This window comes from Agelaius tricolor, unplaced genomic scaffold (assembly GCF_023055355.1).
Source record: "Agelaius tricolor isolate 1412-34295 unplaced genomic scaffold, bAgeTri1.0.p SCAF_26, whole genome shotgun sequence".
In the NCBI taxonomy this organism is placed as follows: Eukaryota; Metazoa; Chordata; class Aves; order Passeriformes; family Icteridae; genus Agelaius; species Agelaius tricolor.
This window is the reverse complement of record NW_027269286.1, coordinates 7,327,272-7,345,241: the sequence shown is the minus strand read 5'-3', so window position 1 is coordinate 7,345,241 and position 17,970 is coordinate 7,327,272. Positions and strand designations below refer to the sequence as shown.

The 17,970-nt window shown below is 36.9% G+C and overlaps 1 protein-coding gene across 3 annotated transcripts in view; it reads left to right on the top strand.

The window, feature by feature from the left end:
- The window catches only part of DGKH (diacylglycerol kinase eta), a 159,144-nt gene that overhangs the window by 94,901 nt on the left and 46,273 nt on the right, over window positions 1–17,970 (top strand). For 2 of the 3 annotated variants that reach the window (XM_071448481.1, XM_071448480.1), the window contains exons 5-11: window positions 3,792–3,896; window positions 4,204–4,336; window positions 10,937–11,043; window positions 12,145–12,270; window positions 13,410–13,512; window positions 15,206–15,368; window positions 17,777–17,885. In XM_071448481.1, coding sequence (XP_071304582.1) covers window positions 3,792–3,896; window positions 4,204–4,336; window positions 10,937–11,043; window positions 12,145–12,270; window positions 13,410–13,512; window positions 15,206–15,368; window positions 17,777–17,885 — 846 coding nt within the window. The remainder of the gene's footprint in view (window positions 1–3,791; window positions 3,897–4,203; window positions 4,337–10,936; window positions 11,044–12,144; window positions 12,271–13,409; window positions 13,513–15,205; window positions 15,369–17,776; window positions 17,886–17,970) is intronic. The other variant, XM_071448482.1, reaches the window with a different exon arrangement.

Genomic DNA, 17,970 nt, shown 5'->3' with positions numbered 1-17,970 from the left:
GCAGTATCTGCTCTTGGTAATTGTCTTTTCCAAAATCAGCAGTGACTTCTTGGCTACTTGACAATGGTGAAAAGTTTCAAAGGAAGGTAATCTTATTTATTTTTTAAGACCTTTTGACTGTCTTCATCTTTTGTGATTTGTCTCCTGCTTTGTCAGCAGGTGAACTGTTGGCACCTTATTCTTATGTTACCTCAATGGATGGTCTCCCGGTGGTTCCTGTAACACTTCCTTTGCATTGTGTTATAGAGCTCTTTCCCTTCCTTCCTTCCTTCCTTCCTTCCTTCCTTCCTTCCTTCCTTCCTTCCTTCCTTCCTTCCTTCCTTCCTTCCTTCCTTCCTTCCTTCCTTCCTTCCTTCCTTCCTTCCTTCCTTCCTTCCTTCCTTCCTTCCTTCCTTCCTTCCTTCCTTCCTTCCTTCCTCTCTTTCTTTCTGTTGAGAGTTCAACATATTCAGAGCTATATACAAATAGTAATATTTGAAGCAGTGAAGATCAAAAAGATAATATGTAATTGAAGAAAAGTTGCTGACTTAGGTCAGTAGAAGAGAATATACAGGACTCTGAATATGAAGACATGCAATGAGATAAAATTACTAGTTAAATTCAAATATACAAGGCAGGAAAATTGTTTTGAGCTCAGTTACATCCATTTAATTTTGATTATGTCTTTATACAGGTTCCGTTGTTTTTAGTGAATGAACTTCAAACATCCCACTTAGTACTTAGTTAATCATAGCATTGTGTAAGCATTCAGACGAAAGCATGCCATCTGTATAAATGCAAATAAGAAGGTTTAGGAAGTCAATCTCAATTTAGGATAAACAAGAAAAGCTATACTGAGTTAGTGTAAAGCTCATAAAACCAAGTGGAATTAAAGTATAATAATAATAGTAGCAGATACTAAAGAATGAAGTAGAAACAGCAGAGCACATACAGTGATTCTTACCCTTGAGTCACTTCCCAACATTGACTCATGGCTGGACTTTTGAAGACCTGATAAGTTGAAGATTTCAGATATTGTCCTTTATAGTATATGATGCGTTTATTTGTGATGAATTTTTCAAATGCCTTTTCGGGCATTTTTACTTTTTGTCTCCTCAGCATCCTTTAGAAATACTTTTCAAGTCTAAAGAATGCTTTGCATTTAGGGAAAAACACTTGTTGCTTGCTAACAGTTTCCTTGACTCCCTGAGTTCCTATGTTACATGAAATATCTAAAAAATAATGAGAGTACATTTTCTCCATGATTTTGTAGACTGAAATAGATGAGAAGCTAAATGGGCTTCTTAGTTCCTATTTTATTTTGTTTTATTTTATTTTATTTTATTTGAAAAATTTCAAGCACTGTTGTTACTTCTTGCATATAGTGCATTTTGTCTTTTTTCATGTTACTATCTACCTTCTTAGAGTTTGTTGTTTGATATGTAAATCAAAGAGAATATGTAGTTTATTGTATTTAAAAATATGTACATCTTCCCACAAATATGTAAACTTCCCACTTCATTTTTGTAGCAATAATAATTGATGCTATATTCATGCTATTGAGAGTATCCTATTGAGCTGTTAGACTGCTGAAATGCTGTGAACTTCATTAAGTTTTTTATACTCTGATTTTAGTAAGAAGCTGGAATATATGAATTTCTGATGTGTTTACATGCATTGGTTAGCAGTGTTTGGTGATGTGGTTTGATTGCCAATAAATGGCTGTGCAGGGCATTTTGAGAGGAAGTTTGGTGTCCCACCTCGGTGATTTATAGCTACTGTTCTGGTCCTCTATCATACTTACCCCTCCCCTGCCAAAGCCTTTGGTACCAAAGGGTGTCTTCATTGGCACTGGGTAACTAGGTGTGAACAACTGAACCAGGGCCTTAATTTCAGAGTGGGGGAAGGGTGGAGGGATGCACAGTGGATTGTGACCAGTACTATTGAAGATAGGAGTAATATATATCTAAGTATTATTTGAAAAGATCAAGATTAGTCAGGGGTTTTCAGCAATAAATGCAGCTGTTGTTGCTTGATGGCATTTCACAATGTCTGGTTACCGGCTAGAATCAGTAATAACTGTGGCAGCAGGGTGGACATAATGTGCTGAGTCTTGGGTGGATTTATCATTATTTAATCTGTGTTATAATCTCATGCCATATAATAGGAAATAATCTGTGGCTTGTATTTGCCCAAATAAGATTTCTGTGTCCACTGAAACCTGGAAATTTCAGCAGAATGCTGATTGTTGTTGGAGCCAGGGTTATATTATGATTTAATGACTTTTCTTGGCTTCATTGGATGACCTGGCCTAGAAAAACATTTTGAAGCAATAAAGCGTCTGTTTGGCTCCAAACTAATGAGAGAAGCATTGCTCTTTGCATAAACTGTTCTTTAGGAAAAGCCATGGAGACCTACTAATAAACCTTTTTAAATAGCTTAAGCAAGATTGAAGGAAACAGAAAACAAAGAAACTATTCCATTCCATGTGAAGTGAGTACATTAAAAAAAAAAAAAAAAAAAAGGCAAGCCCAAAGTGGTTTTGCCTCCCCTCCATGTGACTTGCAGCCTGCTGCACTTCAGTTACGTCGCCTCTGAGAGATGTTAAAGTGCAGCTCAGTTTAATGAAGGAGTGGATAGGACAAATCAAGGCTAGAGACAATTTACGGCAGGGACTGGGTAAGTAACTGCAGCTGCAGATAAATGCTTACTGATATTGTGCAAATGTTGTCATATCTAGCTTGTAGCATTTAAAAGAGTACTCAGAATTCCCATTTTTTGTGGTTCCTTCTCTGTTTTATTTAATTTGCAAGTGTTGGTGGTGCATACTATGAAATAGATTAATGCATAATACTGATAAAGAATTTAATTTTATTTTTCAGACTTTCTACAACAAAACAAATAACTTTCCTTATTTTCTTGTACTTGTTTTAAATTCTTTGCCATGTAAGTAACTGCTTTGTCTATTTTAATGCAGTGCTCAAAATAATTTCAGTGGGAGTTAGCTGATAGTTTCTGCTGCCTTCCTATTATTTTGATTATTTTTTCTACTGTTTAGGGAGAGGGCAGAGCAGCTTGTACTCTGAACCTCCTTGGTACAGTATTTTCAGATTTCCAGAATCCAACTCTGAAAAATTCCCAGCATCAACTTGTTCCAGGAATTTATTCAATTGTCCTAGTAGGATATGATTTCAACTGTTTGCTTTTTTTCTTTGTGCCTTTTTATAAAGATTTGTATGTGTTCTTATACTGAGTTGATATAGTTGGATATAAAAAGTGCTGTTTTAAATTTTTGTGTGTATAAATTTGTGTAAATATATTGTCAATATACAAGATAGTGAAATATGATGACAGCTTTTGTGGTTGTTTAAGACTTCCAGGCATTTGATTTTGATATGTTTTTGTCTCTAGCAATTGGAATGGACCTTGCAGTTGCTATGATGCAGTTATGAAATAGGATTGCAGTCTTAGTCAAATAGTAATTTACAGAATGGCTGTTTTAGCATTTCAGTGCCTGCCATTTGGGCATTTGAAACTCAGTGCATAGACAAAGAGCTGAGAATGGGTAATGATCAATGTAGATTACAGAGACCTGTACCAAAGCCTGATTTGAAACTTGGGAACTGTACAAGGAAAAGCAAACTCTTTTGTTGCTAGTAGTGCATTAAAGAAAATAATTTTAAGTGTTTAGGATCTTGCCTTGTAGGGCGTGTCATCCTTTTGCATCATCTCACGGGGAAGAGTACTTTAGATATCATAGCCTGTCATGATATTTACTATCTGGATTAATCAGGATGTGTTATCTTTTGCAGATAATCACTCCATTTAGGAGGCTAATATTGTGTGCTGAGAACAGAAAAGAAATGGAGGACTGGATAAGCTCTCTGAAGTCCGTTCAGTCCAGAGAACACTATGAGGTAAGCTGACATCCCTCTTGGTGCAACCTGTTCTGGCTCAACAGATCAAGCAGGATATGGAACTGGAGTAGTGTGAAAAGCGTGTCTAATGTCAGAGTGAAGCTTCACCTTAAGAACTTCACAAACTGAGAGCTTATTATCACACTTGGATTTAGAATTTTGGAGGGAGAGCAGGCTAAATACCCTTTGGAAAATCCTTTTGGGGAGCATTTCGCTGTCGTCCCCTATAATATGGAACCGTGCGTAATGTCAGTCACCGTAGCTGTGTTCTGTACTTGCAAATTTGTCTTAACTTCTCCTTTACTAGACCGCACAGTTTAATGTGGAACATTTCTCAGGGATGCATAACTGGTACGCCTGCTCCCACGCCCGACCCACCTTCTGTAACGTGTGCAGAGAGAGCCTCTCTGGAGTCACTTCTCACGGCCTGTCTTGTGAAGGTAAAATAATGATTGCTTCCCTTGGTTATCATGCTATGTGTGTAGACAGATGGCTGCAAGTTCAGCATGAGTAATGATCCTGAAAATGAGTAACAAAAGAGCCTGAAGGGAGAAAACTCTACATGAGAGTGACCCTCTTCTAGGTAGAGGGACTGCTAATGATCTGCCTCACCTTCCTGTTGCTCCAGGTGCCTTTTTCAGTGTTCAGAATAGAACACTTCTCTCTGTTGCAGCAACTGGAGTGTACAGGGTGAAGGATTCACAAGAAAAGATAGGATTTATTTGATTTGCACATCAAAAATGTGGAACCAAATACTCTTACTGGTTTGCAGAATCAGCATTTCTCTGGGGAAAAAAAAAAAAATTGTGATGGTATTTTCTGCCCCAAGTCTAAAAGCATTCTTAACACTGAACAAAGTGTTATGACCCTTTGCCCTCCAGTTCTTGTTTTCTCTGTTGCTGCGGCCTGATCCTGCAGTACACACTGATTTACTGCTTTAAAAATTCTCTCATGCTGTGAGGGGGTAGAGATGTAGATGACTGCATTTGATGGTTCAACAGGAGAAATCCAGCACAAAGAAAAAGGAAGTGTGGCTAAAACTTCAGCATTTACCTAGAAATTATATTTAATTAACAAATGATTACAATATGCCTGAAACAGCTTATTTTTTAATTCCTGCAAGTTCTGTGGAAAAGTGTAACAAGTCTGCTTGTGTAGGAGACAGGAGAAAATAAAGCATCTGTGTGACCCTATGAGATATATGAGATGTAGAGATATTTAATTACTAAAATAGCTGACTACCCAGAAAAGAGTTACAGTTACACCATTCATAATTTGATTTCTTTGGATGAATGTAACCCAACAGCAAGTGCATTTCTGTTATTGATGCTGTTATAATACTTGAGGATAATAATATGTATTAAGGAAACCTTACAAAGGAAACATTAACCCATTGTCCTAAATTGTCCATGCTTTTAATGTAACTAATGGTGCAGTTGCCAAGGAACAGGACAAACGCGTTTTGTAGAAATTAGAAGTATCATGGTTACTTCCAGCCTCTCTGGTGTATGTTTTCCACTGTGAATAAGTCCTTTGGACAGTTTAAAGGCAATTATGGTATTCTCAATGTCTGATATTGACAGATGGAAGTATCATGTGCTTAACTAAAATGCAGTTGTATTGCCTCTGTGTAGAAATACAGTTATGTTTGCTCAGGCAAAGGAAAGGAATGACTTTCATAAAGAATTTATCCATTCCTAAGTTAATATTATAGCTACTTTAAAAGGGTCATTTATTGAAAATTGTCAATGTTAATGTATGTAGTTCACCATTTTATGTTTTTTCAGTGTCTAATTTTGCATCTAAATATGTTTTTAATATACAGGGTGTTGGCATTAACTTTACATTAGGGAAGTTCCCATAATTTCCAGATTTGGAGCTTGCCACCTTTCTGTATAACTAATGACACACTAATGCTACATTTATCCACATTTATGATGCCAGTTTTTAAAAGTAGGTTGTGAAAGTGACTTGGATTTCCTTTCACTGTTCTACAGTTTCATAATCAAGTATGATCTGGAATGTTTTATATGTAGATACTGTGATATTCTTTTGTCTATTAATAAGTTAACCTCCTCTAACTTCTTAGCTTCTATTTTATATCTATTGTCCTCTTTTTTAAATAAAATAAGATCTTTAGTTATATATCTAATCTAAATCATTTGACATTTGAGTCTTTTACTGCAATACTTTATACTTTCTCTGCAATTATGTATACATGTTAAAACCCATCATCCTTAATTTCTTCATCTAAAAATGTATTTTTGTTTGATACTTGCTTCTGCTGTGTGCACTTCTAATGCATTTAATCATCTACTTTTTTCTGTATCTTACCTGTATTAGCAGTCTATAGTTTGAGAGGACAATCTGGAAAGTTTGGAGTCTTAACATTCCCCAGACTTGTTCTGTGCTGCTTTTCCCCATTACATAATTTAAAAAAACCTGTTTAAATATTCATGCCCTGCTTTTCAAACCTTCAGCACTGCTTTATACTGGGAATCCATTTATATCTGTACAAAATTCAATTATTTGTGTGGTCATTGATCCCAGGCTACTCTATTATGCCTTGTATTGAAAAGCATGAGAGGTCTTTCAAGAGATAATTGAGCTCTTCCTCCTGTTAGTGGGTTGGGTTACTGGCACACCAAGTTGTCTTGAAAGTAGCTTATAGTCTTTCGGGTCTGATTCTTAACTGTAGGTAAAAATAAACCCCATTGGTGATATCTTGCAGCTTTTGATAGTTTATTTGTCCTGTAATATTTTATTCTCTTAAAATTGCTGTTTTCCTGCACAACTGCTTTTTTTAAAGTCAAATCAAGCCGCATTTCTTTTGGAGGTGATGGGTGACTTTTTCTTCCAGCTCACTTTCCATCCCAGCAGCAAAGGTTGGCCAAATTAGTTGCAGGCCACCCCAAAAACGCTCTAAGACTTGTGGAAACCAGTGTAGAAAAAGATGGTAGGTTAATACCTTTGCTAGGTAAAAGACTAGTGTGAACTTGCACCTTTTTAGAAGTCAAAGAACGGATATGTCTATCAATCTGAAGATGTCAGTTATAAAAAACCAGGCTTCATTCTTGCTACTGCTCAACAAGCAATTGACTTCTAAAAAAATTAATTAGACTCTCCTTTGAGATGCAATGCTGTTCTTCCAACAGGTTCTTTCTTTTGTCTTCTCGAAAGATAATCTACTTTTCCAATGTTGTCTCTGTGTTGTGTTGCTCTGGCTAAAGGACTGATCTCTGCAATGTTCATCCAGTCTTTACTAGGACACAGTAATTACGGTCTCTATGCCTTGCTTTAGGAATTATTCCAAATCAGCTGAATCAAGAAAGGGTTTTGGTTTTTATACTCCTCAGAGTTTAGCTTCAATATGGAATGTTTAGGCAAAGAAGCTTAAAGGACGATATATCATTATCTACAGAAACTCTTCCAGAGCTCTGTAACCTCAGTTACTCTGCATCAGTACTGCATTTCTATCTTAGTCATTGCCAGTGGAATACTGCATTTATGATTGTTCTCAGAAATTTATTTTTTCATGTAGCATTTTGTTTATCATGACAGGATCTTGATTGTTGAATATCAAGTATAGCTAATAAGTGGGAGAAACCTCTCTCTTAAACTGCATTCTTCTGTGATGAATCACAAAATGTTGTAAGAACACTTTAGGATGATGAAGTCAATCAGTAAGAAAATACTGGGATTAAATTACCTCTGCAAATGCACTTTGTGCACTTTGTCTCTTTCCATTATGATTGTGGGGTTTTACCCACAAAACCCTGTTGTTCTTACCCATTGCCCAGGGAATTGTATGGGCACTACTTGCACAGTCATTGCCTCTGATACTTTTGCTGTATTTTCTGCACAGTCTGGAGAGTGAATAGTGAATGAAGTGGCAAGAAAGGGAAGGGATGTTTGTTGTTAAAGAATGAAGGAGTAGTAGAAAACAGTTCTGTGACTTCATATCACATGTATATATGTGATCTGTGATGCCGGAGAAAACATTTAAATAAGATTTTTGATCAAATCAGTAGTTGTGCATTCTTTATAACCAGCAACCTGTATCAGGGAAATGCTGTTTTCTATCACTGCAAAAATCAGTTGAAGCTGTTCTGAAGTCCCTGATGCTTTGAAGATATACAATGTTGAAAAAAGGTGTTAATAGTAGTAGTAGTAGTACTGGGCACAACAACAGCAGCATCAACCACAACAACAACAACAACAACTTCTTCTTCTTCTTCTTCTTTTTATTGTTATTATTATTATTACTATATTTTTTTAAATTTTTTTTTAAAGGCCAGGAAGAAATTAATATTGATGGCTGAAAAGCAGTATTACATTAGCTTTCGGTCAGTAAGGCAAGTACCTGTTGAAAATTATGAAGCAGAGTATGGCACAACTCTATACCTATTGAGAACCATCCATTGCATGCAGTGACTGAAGGTCCTGTTCTCTAAAAGTGTGTGGTCGTACAACCAACAACTGCACACCTGCATTCAGAAACTATATTGCAATGTTAAGCTTCCTGAGTAACTTAACTTTTCTTGTATTTTAGCTTTCATTGGCAAAATATTGGCAGTTGATGTCTAGCCATATGTCTGCATATTTTCCAAAAGATTTCAGGTATCAGACTGATTCATGAATGGGATTCAGTGTAATCTGAGACAAAAGAAGTTAGGTCATAGCGATAACTAATATTGAGGTTGGATTCAAAGTTTTCCCTTCTTTGCTTGCAAGTTACATCTGTGTCTTAAGTTTATTGTTGTTGGTAATATTTAATGTTTAGACTAACATAAATTGTTTTTCATGATACTGAGATTGCAGGGGGTGTGACCTAAAGAGTCTGATCTGAAATTTGGTTGGTAGGTTATTTGTAGTACTTACAAAGCAAGCATAACCTGTCACTTGCCATGTATAGGGTGGCTTGCTGCAGCTCTTCAGAGCCTGGGATTGATTTTGTCCTTGCCTTGTTGAGAAAGAAGCTGAATTCCTATGATCAAGTTCAATCATAGCTCAGTAGGGTTTGAACATTCTATTACTTTGTAATTTGTAATTTTCTATTCCCCCTCATCCCTGATTTGTTATATTTTGATCTCTGTGACACAGCAAGTGCTTATCATTTATGAGTAGGGAGCTGAATTCAGTGGCATACCTACTCTGAAACATGCAAATGGTGAAAACTGCTCATGGTCCATCACTTCAAAATACAGCCTTTATTTCTGTGCTTCTGTGGGAGCTGGCTTAATTAGATGTTTGGAACCAGCTCAGGTTGGCAAACACACAATGTGATGCTGAGCTGTTTAGAAAAAGTGAGTCAACCCTGTTAGTTGACAGTTATGGGGTATTTGCATGCTTTGAGTCTGTGTTGGTCTTGCTCCAACAAATCCATACCTTTCTTAAGTTGGGGGCCATTGAACTATTTGAGTGAGTCCATAGGAGTACTGTGGAGATGATCAGAGGGCTGGAGCACCTCTCCAGTGAGGAAAGGCTGAGAGAGTTGGGATTGTTCAGCCTGGAAAAATGAAGGCTTTAGAGTGATGTAATTGCAGCCTTCCAGTACCTGGAGGGAGCCTGCAAGAAAGATGGAGAGAGACTTTCTACAATGACATGTAGGGACAGGACAAGGGGAAATGGCTTCAAACTGAGAGTAGGTTGAGATTAGATAGTAGGAAAAATTCTTTACTGTGATGATGGTGAGACACTGATTGTCCAGAGAAGTCATGAGCACTCTATCCCTGGAAATGTTCAAGGCCAGGCTGGATGGAGCTCTGAGCAACCTGGTCTAGTAAAAGATGTCACAGTCTACAGCAGGAACTAACTGATCTTTAAATGTCTCTTTCAACCCAAATATTTCTATGACTATATGAATGCTGCTTTTTGAAATGACTGGGAGAGTTACTATACAAGCAATGAAACTTCTTTGTTTTCTTTCCTTCTCTTTCTTTCTAGAAAGTAAGAAAGTGAGAGCTGAGCACTTACTTTCACACATCTCCCAGAACAGTGAGGATTGCTCTCATACTCAGATGTTGCTTACATAGTCTCAATTCACTTTTTAAATTGATCTGGCAATGGATCAGTGGAATTAAAATGGAAAATTTATTATTCACAAGACATTTTGTACCATGGCTTAATGTTTTTTAATGGTAGATAAGCGATGGGCCAAAGCCTTGATAATTTCCTGTCAAATATTTGTTTGAAAAGAGACTACTACTTCTGATCTACTGGCTAGTTCTCATAAACCTTTAATGGTCTTTGCCAAAATAATTTATATAATGCACTCTAAATAGAATTACATCATGCACTTCCAGTAGAAGAAATACCCATGGTTTGGGTGCGTCAGTCTGTTTGGTCTAATATGGTGTCATTAGCTAGGCATATTAATTGAGTTGAACAAAATTCAAATAGTTGTTAGGGTGTCAGAATGTCTGCCTAACTACACACTTGTGCTGGATATTCCAATTAGCAGACTTTTAATAAAGAATGCAGTAAAAAGTAAGGTTCTTCCTGATGTGATACAAGCTCTTGGAAAATTTTGTAATCCCCAGTATCCTGAATAAAAATATCTCCACATAAACCCTTCATTTTCTCATGTTCTGAGAAAAATAGGCCCAGCATGGTGCCCCAAATGCATCTTTTGAGCAAAGAAACAGAGCTCCTGATTCAAAATAGTTTTGTAAAACAGTCTCCCATGACTTCCTGCAAATTTAAGTCAGATATCTGAGTCATGTTACTGGAGAAATGAAAAAGGCAAACCCATAGTTAAAGATATATTGTACCTTGTACCTGAAAAGATGGGGACCAATGTGGGCTTCAGGGCACATTTAGCATGGGCTACAGCTAAGCAGTTAAGCCCGGTTTAGAGAGTTAAAGCTGGAGTGATTATGAACTGAATTTTCTTTGAGTTGTTTTGTGTCATGTGTGCAATGCTAAGTGATACGTACTTGGCTATTTTATCAGATATCCATGTTTAATTTTTTAAAAGGTGTGTATCACTGAAATACAGCAAATAACACAGGATATATATGTTTACCTGTGTCTTGCAGTGTGTAAGTTTAAAGCACATAAAAGATGTGCTGTCCGAGCAACAAATAACTGCAAATGGACTACATTAGCCTCAATTGGAAAAGACATCATTGAAGATGAAGATGGTGTAAGTACTATTCATATTTATAGTATTTTCCAAAGCTGTTTCTTCTTTAGGAAAAACAAAAAAAGCCCAACCACAGAAATACTCCCATGTGACCCATTTAAGTAAATGGTAGGTGGCTATTTTCCTGAACACTGTTCAAAGATTAACGTGGTATTTGGAGCAAAAGTTGCATTCCTATCTCACAAGACAAGTCTAGCAACTGTGGGCACTAGATTGCAGATGTATTACAAGGTTTTAAAGGCCACATGTGGAGAAACTCTGCAGCTGGAGAATTGCTCCCAGAAGTTCCTACTGCTCTTAAGCAAAAGGTGGTATTTTGCACTGTTACCATGCTGTTTTGGCAATGTATTTTTTGTCCTCTTTCCCTGGAGCAGTTCCCCAGGAGACCCATTTGGAATTCACTGAATTGGGAGGGGATTTTGGTGATGAAAGCAGGAATTTTAAAATTAGCAGGAGAAACAACAAAAGCCTTTAAGAGGTTGATTGTGATAAATGGACTATTTTTACAAACACAGCTGTGTATGGACCACTGGTGTGAAGCTTCTTCTTAGAAGGCTGATACTAAGTTGAACACCTGAGTGTCCTGAGTTACCCATGGTATTAATGGGACAAAGAGTGCACTGAGTAAAGCTTTGCACTGCATTTGGGACTGCTTTAGAGAGCCGTGACTTACCAGCCATGGTGAGTGGGTAAGTGAAGCGACAGAAGAATTCTGCTGTCCTGCCTATTTTTATGAATTTTAGGTATTTTTAATTGGTTTGTGTCATGTAGTCAACATAACCGAGTGGGAACTTGTTTGTATGACAGAGTCTCTGGACTTAACTGCCCCATTGTGTTATGGTTTATTGCTACCATGAGTGAGACAGGTCTCCCTTCTTCAGGTGTCATGTTTTCTGCCTAGCATGTGGAACACCAGAGTGGTCCATTCATTGCAGTTGCCTTCTGAACATCAGTGTCCCTTATCCTGGCTGACCAGCATACCTGCTTCTTTGATGAAAGGATACAGCTCTGAGAAGTAGTTTAAATCCACCTGTATTTGAGAGACAAAAGCCTTTAATTTCTCTTTCTGGGTCCTTAACTCTAATGCCTCCTTCTCCACAGATAGCAATGCCTCACCAGTGGTTAGAAGGAAACCTGCCCGTCAGTGCCAAATGCGCCGTCTGTGACAAGACTTGTGGCAGTGTTCTACGCCTGCAGGATTGGAAGTGCCTTTGGTGTAAAGCTATGGTAGGTGTGCTGAGCCACATCCAAGCATCTCACCGTTCGACAGCTTTACTGCTTGCCATTATTTTTGTTCTGTCATTCCACAACCTGCTTTTGGATTAAGTAGTAGCAGGAAGTTTCTGCAAATTCAGATCTCTGTAGCATTCAGAATTTCTGATGACTGTCCTACTTGCACAATCAATTTTAAATACACCCACAGATGCAGCTTTTCTTTAATAGGTGTTGTCATCTCCAATGTGTTTGCTTTCTTCTAGCTGCTAACTGAATGTTCAGGTGCCTGTTCCTTATGGCTAATAATTATATGTTACTTCCTTGTATTTTTTATTGTAGATATTGCTCTATTTGTATTTTAATAATATGTTATATTAATATTTATTAATGTAGTAACGTATTTATTAGTGCAAAATCTTGATTTTCTCTTCTTTAGGGCAATCTGTAGGTTGCTGATTGAAATTCTCTAACTCACTACTGCTGTTTCCCTAATATATAGTTTTCTCTTAATTGTATCAACTTGTCTAAAATGATGGGTTTCTTATGCAAGTTAGCAGTTTATTTATTGTTGAGGCTTCTGGCATATAGTTATCCAAGGCTCTGTGAATGAGCCATAGAAAATGATTGGCATCTCCAGAGGCGACTTGATATTTAGGTGAAATGCAGCCACCTCTGCATGTGCCTCTCTTTCCAGTATCTGTGGAAAAGACCTTTGCAATATGGAGTTTATGCAACCCAGCTTTGGGAGATGGGTGTGGCTTGGTAGGTGTGCTAGCTTTAATGCAGATATGTCTTCCAGAACGGCCCCAATGGACCAGGCAGGTTCAGAGCTATTGTTTAGTCTGCTGCCACCAGCACAGATGCTGGGAGCTTGCTTCTTCCTTCCTTGTGGATGGGGGCAAATGATTCCTTAGAAAGGATGATTCTTATCTCCTATAGGGGTAGCTGAAGATGAAATTCTCCAAAATAATGTTTTGTTGAATTAGTAACAAGGCTCTGTGGTTGAACATTTGGATTTTTTTCCTAGTCTCACTCCTTTTCCCTCTACACCTAAATGTTAAATATGAGTCCATTTTTGTTACATAGATAACATAGTATCAGTTAGTATCAAAATTACACTGCAGGAAAATAATTTTTTGTTTCTTTTGTAGGTTCACACGGCCTGTAAAGATCTGTACCCTCGTAAATGTCCACTTGGCCAATGTAAGGTATCGATCATCCCTCCAACAGCACTAAACAGTATAGACTCTGATGGTACGTACTACTGTGGTGTGTTCAGTGGTACCTCTGGAATTCCAGTGCCTGTTGAGATCCATGCAAATATTCAAGGCTAAAATCCTTCTGCTGAGCAGGTGAATGCAGTCTGCAAATTTAGAGAGAAGTATAATTTTCTGTGTAGGTTTTAGAGAGTTATTAAACTGGCGTGTTTTTAAAGCTGCCCCAGCAGAAATTTTCTTCCATTTTATTTATGACCCTTAGAGACATTTCAAGTGAATGATCAGAATCCTCAGATGAAGTGGGCTGGTGCCAGCCTAGCATACACCACTCCTTCTGTGAGTTCTCAAATTTTGGATAATTTTGCATTATGCAGAGATAAGTTAGCTGAACAGCTCAACAACTACTTTACCAGGCTTCAGAGAGGAATTGCTTCCACAGCTTCTCTGATTTATTTTTTTTTAAAGATAAGCAGTGCAAAAATCCTGCAACACACAGATAAAACCTAGCAAATGCTCAAAACTCAGAGCTGCTTTTTGGTGGTCCAGGATACAGACACATCAACAGTGGAGGACTGCACTTCAAGGCGGAGAGTGGATTTTAAAAAAAAGTATCACAAAATCTTAACTACTTTAATTTTATAGCTTGTGTCAATGGTAAAGTAGACCAACCCCCTGAATGCAATTAAATGAATTTTGCTACATGAAGTTAGTAAAACTGATTGTATATGCTGTATATATTCACTCTATTTATTTGCTTTGTGGTGTCTTAGACATCATGCTGTCATTTATTGCTCATGCTAGGAAGATCGTTCAATATGTGAAATTAATTTTCTTGGCATTTAAATTAATTAATCAAACCTTATTTGAAATTAGACATTATAATAATGTGGAATTAAATTACCATGCCTTAATGAAATTTTTTAATTTGTAGCTTTAGTATTTTTTTAGCAATTGAAAACAACATAATCATTTTAATAATGCTGGAGACAAATGTCAAAACCTATACATGTGATGTCTGATTTTGGAGTGTTGCTGGGAAACCATTACCTCCATGGACTGGTCATGTTAGTGACAACAGTGTCCATTAGTCCTTCTGACTAAGGACCTTGTAGAGAGCCTGCTGTAATTAGTTAAGATGCACTGGCTTTAAAAAGCTTTGAATCACAGCTGAAGGTCTTCTGTTGTTCAGTGATTCTGTTATACTGAATAGTATAACCTCGGTCTGAAAAAAAGGCTCTTAGGTGAAGTCTCACCTGGGAGGAACTGAGTACAAGTAATTTTTAAAAATCTGTGAGTACTCTTAAAAAGCTCATACAGACATGAATGATCCTGTTCAACCCAGCAAAGCTAAAGCAAAATAAGATTGAAAACCAAACACTTGTAACTGAAACATATATTCAATTATGTGATAATAATCTGTGAAGATGAAACTTAAGAAGTATTCTAAAAGGTTAATGGCAGTTGAAAAACAGTAAAGCTATTGTCTTCAGGATTTTACTAAATCTAGGCACTGAAAATACCAGAAACAAATAAACAGAAAAAGAACTGGTAAATCTTGTGTAATTATGTTTTCCTTGCAGGACTAATACTCAGTTTAGCATTTACATTATGCATGAAAAAATGTACTCCTTTTGTCCTTCATCCCTATCTTCCTCTTTCCCGTGATTTGTTTTTTTGTTGTTCATATTAGGAAACCTTATTTATTTCATTCTTTCTAACTATGTTTACAGGTTTCTGGAAAGCCACATGCCCGCCATCCTGTGCCAGTCCTCTTTTAGTTTTTGTTAACTCAAAGAGTGGAGACAATCAGGGAGTAAAGTTTCTTCGTCGATTCAAACAGTCGTTAAATCCAGCTCAGGTCTTCGATTTAATGAATGGAGGACCTCACTTAGGGTAATGACCTTGGAAACCTTGAGCAAGCCTTTCCACAAGGGAATTAGGTGCAAAGTATGGCGTTGTGTTCCCCTTGCTTTATAGTGTTATATCCCCTTGTTGCTGTAATTCCATCACCAATATCTACTCTGACTTCCTAATTAAAATCTAAGAGGCAACAGAATTTCCACTGTGATAAATTCCACTGTGTTTATAGGATAACATTTTCTTTCTAGAAAAGCTTGAAAATTCAAAACCAAAAGCTCTTGGCTAGCTTTGGCTTCTGTTAACTGGTAAGGCTCAAAACTGATATAAATGTGCAGATGTTTTCCTGTATCACAGGAACTTTGATTTTGCCTTTATGCACAGTTGCCCAGGTGCATATCTTCCATTTCACATGCATAATTCTGATATTCCTCTGACCTTTTTGTGTGTAGCTATGGAATAAGACTATCGTCTAAATGTGCTCTGTACCTTTTAAAATTTTGAACACAAATGTCAGCGGGGGGGTCTGCAGTTAATGGTTAATGGACAAGTACATGAAAAATTTTTCACCTGAAAAGTATGTCCAAAATATGGTTTATGCAAAATATGGAAATAGTCAAGAAAATGACCATCCCAAAGAATTTGGAGCAAGAACGCAATTAAAACCACCAGGCATTTCTCCCCAGAATCTAAGGGTTGATTGTTGGAGAGATAGTGATGAAATTTGCATAGTGGTGACCACAATGCAATCATCTTTGCACATTAATGAAGATTAAATTCATGCCCATATTTCTGTTGCCTAACTCAATTCCACTCAGACGTAGTGATATGGTTAAATAGCCTAATGCTATGAGTTATAGCAACTAGAAGCACAAATTTTTGTACTCTTAATTGTGCAGAACTATACTTAATTATAAAAGGTAGATAGAGCAAATCCAGAAAAATTCAGTTCAAGCAGTGTGTAAATAATACAATTGATTACACCTGTGGATTATAATAATTAGTACCGTGTTATGGACACATCATAATAACTCTGAGTTGTAATATTCTTTTCATTATAACCCTGATAATCTGAGCTGAATCCAAGTCACTTTTAGCTAGAATTTTGTACATGTAATTATAATGACATATGACATTGGTCTTAATTGATTAGACAATGTTTGAAAGGAGGCAGTATGAAAAATATGTTTGCAAGTTTCTTCCTTCATATAGTTCTGCCGTGGCTGAGGTGGCTCACTTTGATTTTGCACAGAAACTGCAGTTCATGTCAGGTGCTTTTAAGTACTTCTCCTAAACAGTTCCCAAGGAGAGATCCTTAGCAGGTATTCCATCAGGTTGCACTGATGTCTTCTTTTCTCTAGTTGATCTGAAAAGCAGAGGTGCATGCTATGAGACAGTGTATTGCTAGGGGTTTTCTCCTTTTTCTCAGGATAGGATAAATTACTCTGGTATCAACATTTTTCCCCCTTAAATATCTGCTTCTTTTGTTCTGACTAGGTATGTGCCCATGGTATTCAAGTGACATTATTTTCTCTAGAAAAAATATAAATGCTTCAAAAATTTGAGATCTTGATATGTTACTTTTTAAAAATGGTTCAGAAATTATACATATTCTGGAAAATAACATGCATTAAAAACAAATATCTTTGTTATTAGTATTTTAAGAGTTTATACTTTCCAATTTTTTCTCTTTTTCTTTTTTTTTCAGTTTAAGTCCCTGTTATTTTTGACCTTTTGCCTGCTTCTTCACATCTCATTCCCTTTTCCTCTGTCTTACCTTTCTGCATTTTCTGTCTCTCTTGTCCTCCTTTTCTATACTGTCCAAGTGTTGTATTATGTAGGTGTTAAAAGTCAGAAAACAGGAGGAAGAGCAATAGGAAGTGAAAGCAGTATATGGCTTTAAGGATATAATACTAAATACTTGTATTATTTGTCTTAAATTGTTGTGATTACCTTCTGTTTAAGAATTGCTTAAATGTTCCTTACATTTAGTTAGCCCTGTGCCCACAAAAGCCCACTCATATTGTGGAGCACATCCTGTCATTGTGTCTTACCCTCTTCTTGTGAAAAATCCCCAGTGGTGCATTATGCTTCTGGCTGAAGTGAGAAGCATGGAGCAATTGAAATTTTATCACTTAAATTTGTTTTTAAAAAATATTAATAAAATCAATAAAATCAGACTTATAAAATCCTGAAAACAATATCAAGGGATTTTTTCAAAGAATAACTTGGCATGTTATTTATCAGAAATGTCAGTATAAGGGGAATATACAGCGACAGATGGGCTGCAGATAGGTTAATTAAATAGATGGTTGTATCCCCATGCCTCACAACAAAAAAAGGAATATAAAGATGCTGTGCACAATATTTTCTTGTAACAATTGCTAATGAATGTCACTGCTGTCTTGCTAATGGATGTAACTAGCTCTGCATTTTCTCTACAGTTTGCGGTTATTTCAGAAGTTTGACAACTTCAGGATTCTTGTGTGTGGTGGCGATGGAAGCGTGGGTTGGGTCTTGTCAGAAATTGATAAGCTCAGCTTGCACAAGCAGGCAAGTGTGCATATTTACTTTCCTTGCCTAGACTGACTAGGCTTAATTTTGTGTGCTTACCTTTTCCTTGACTTGGTTCTTTGCT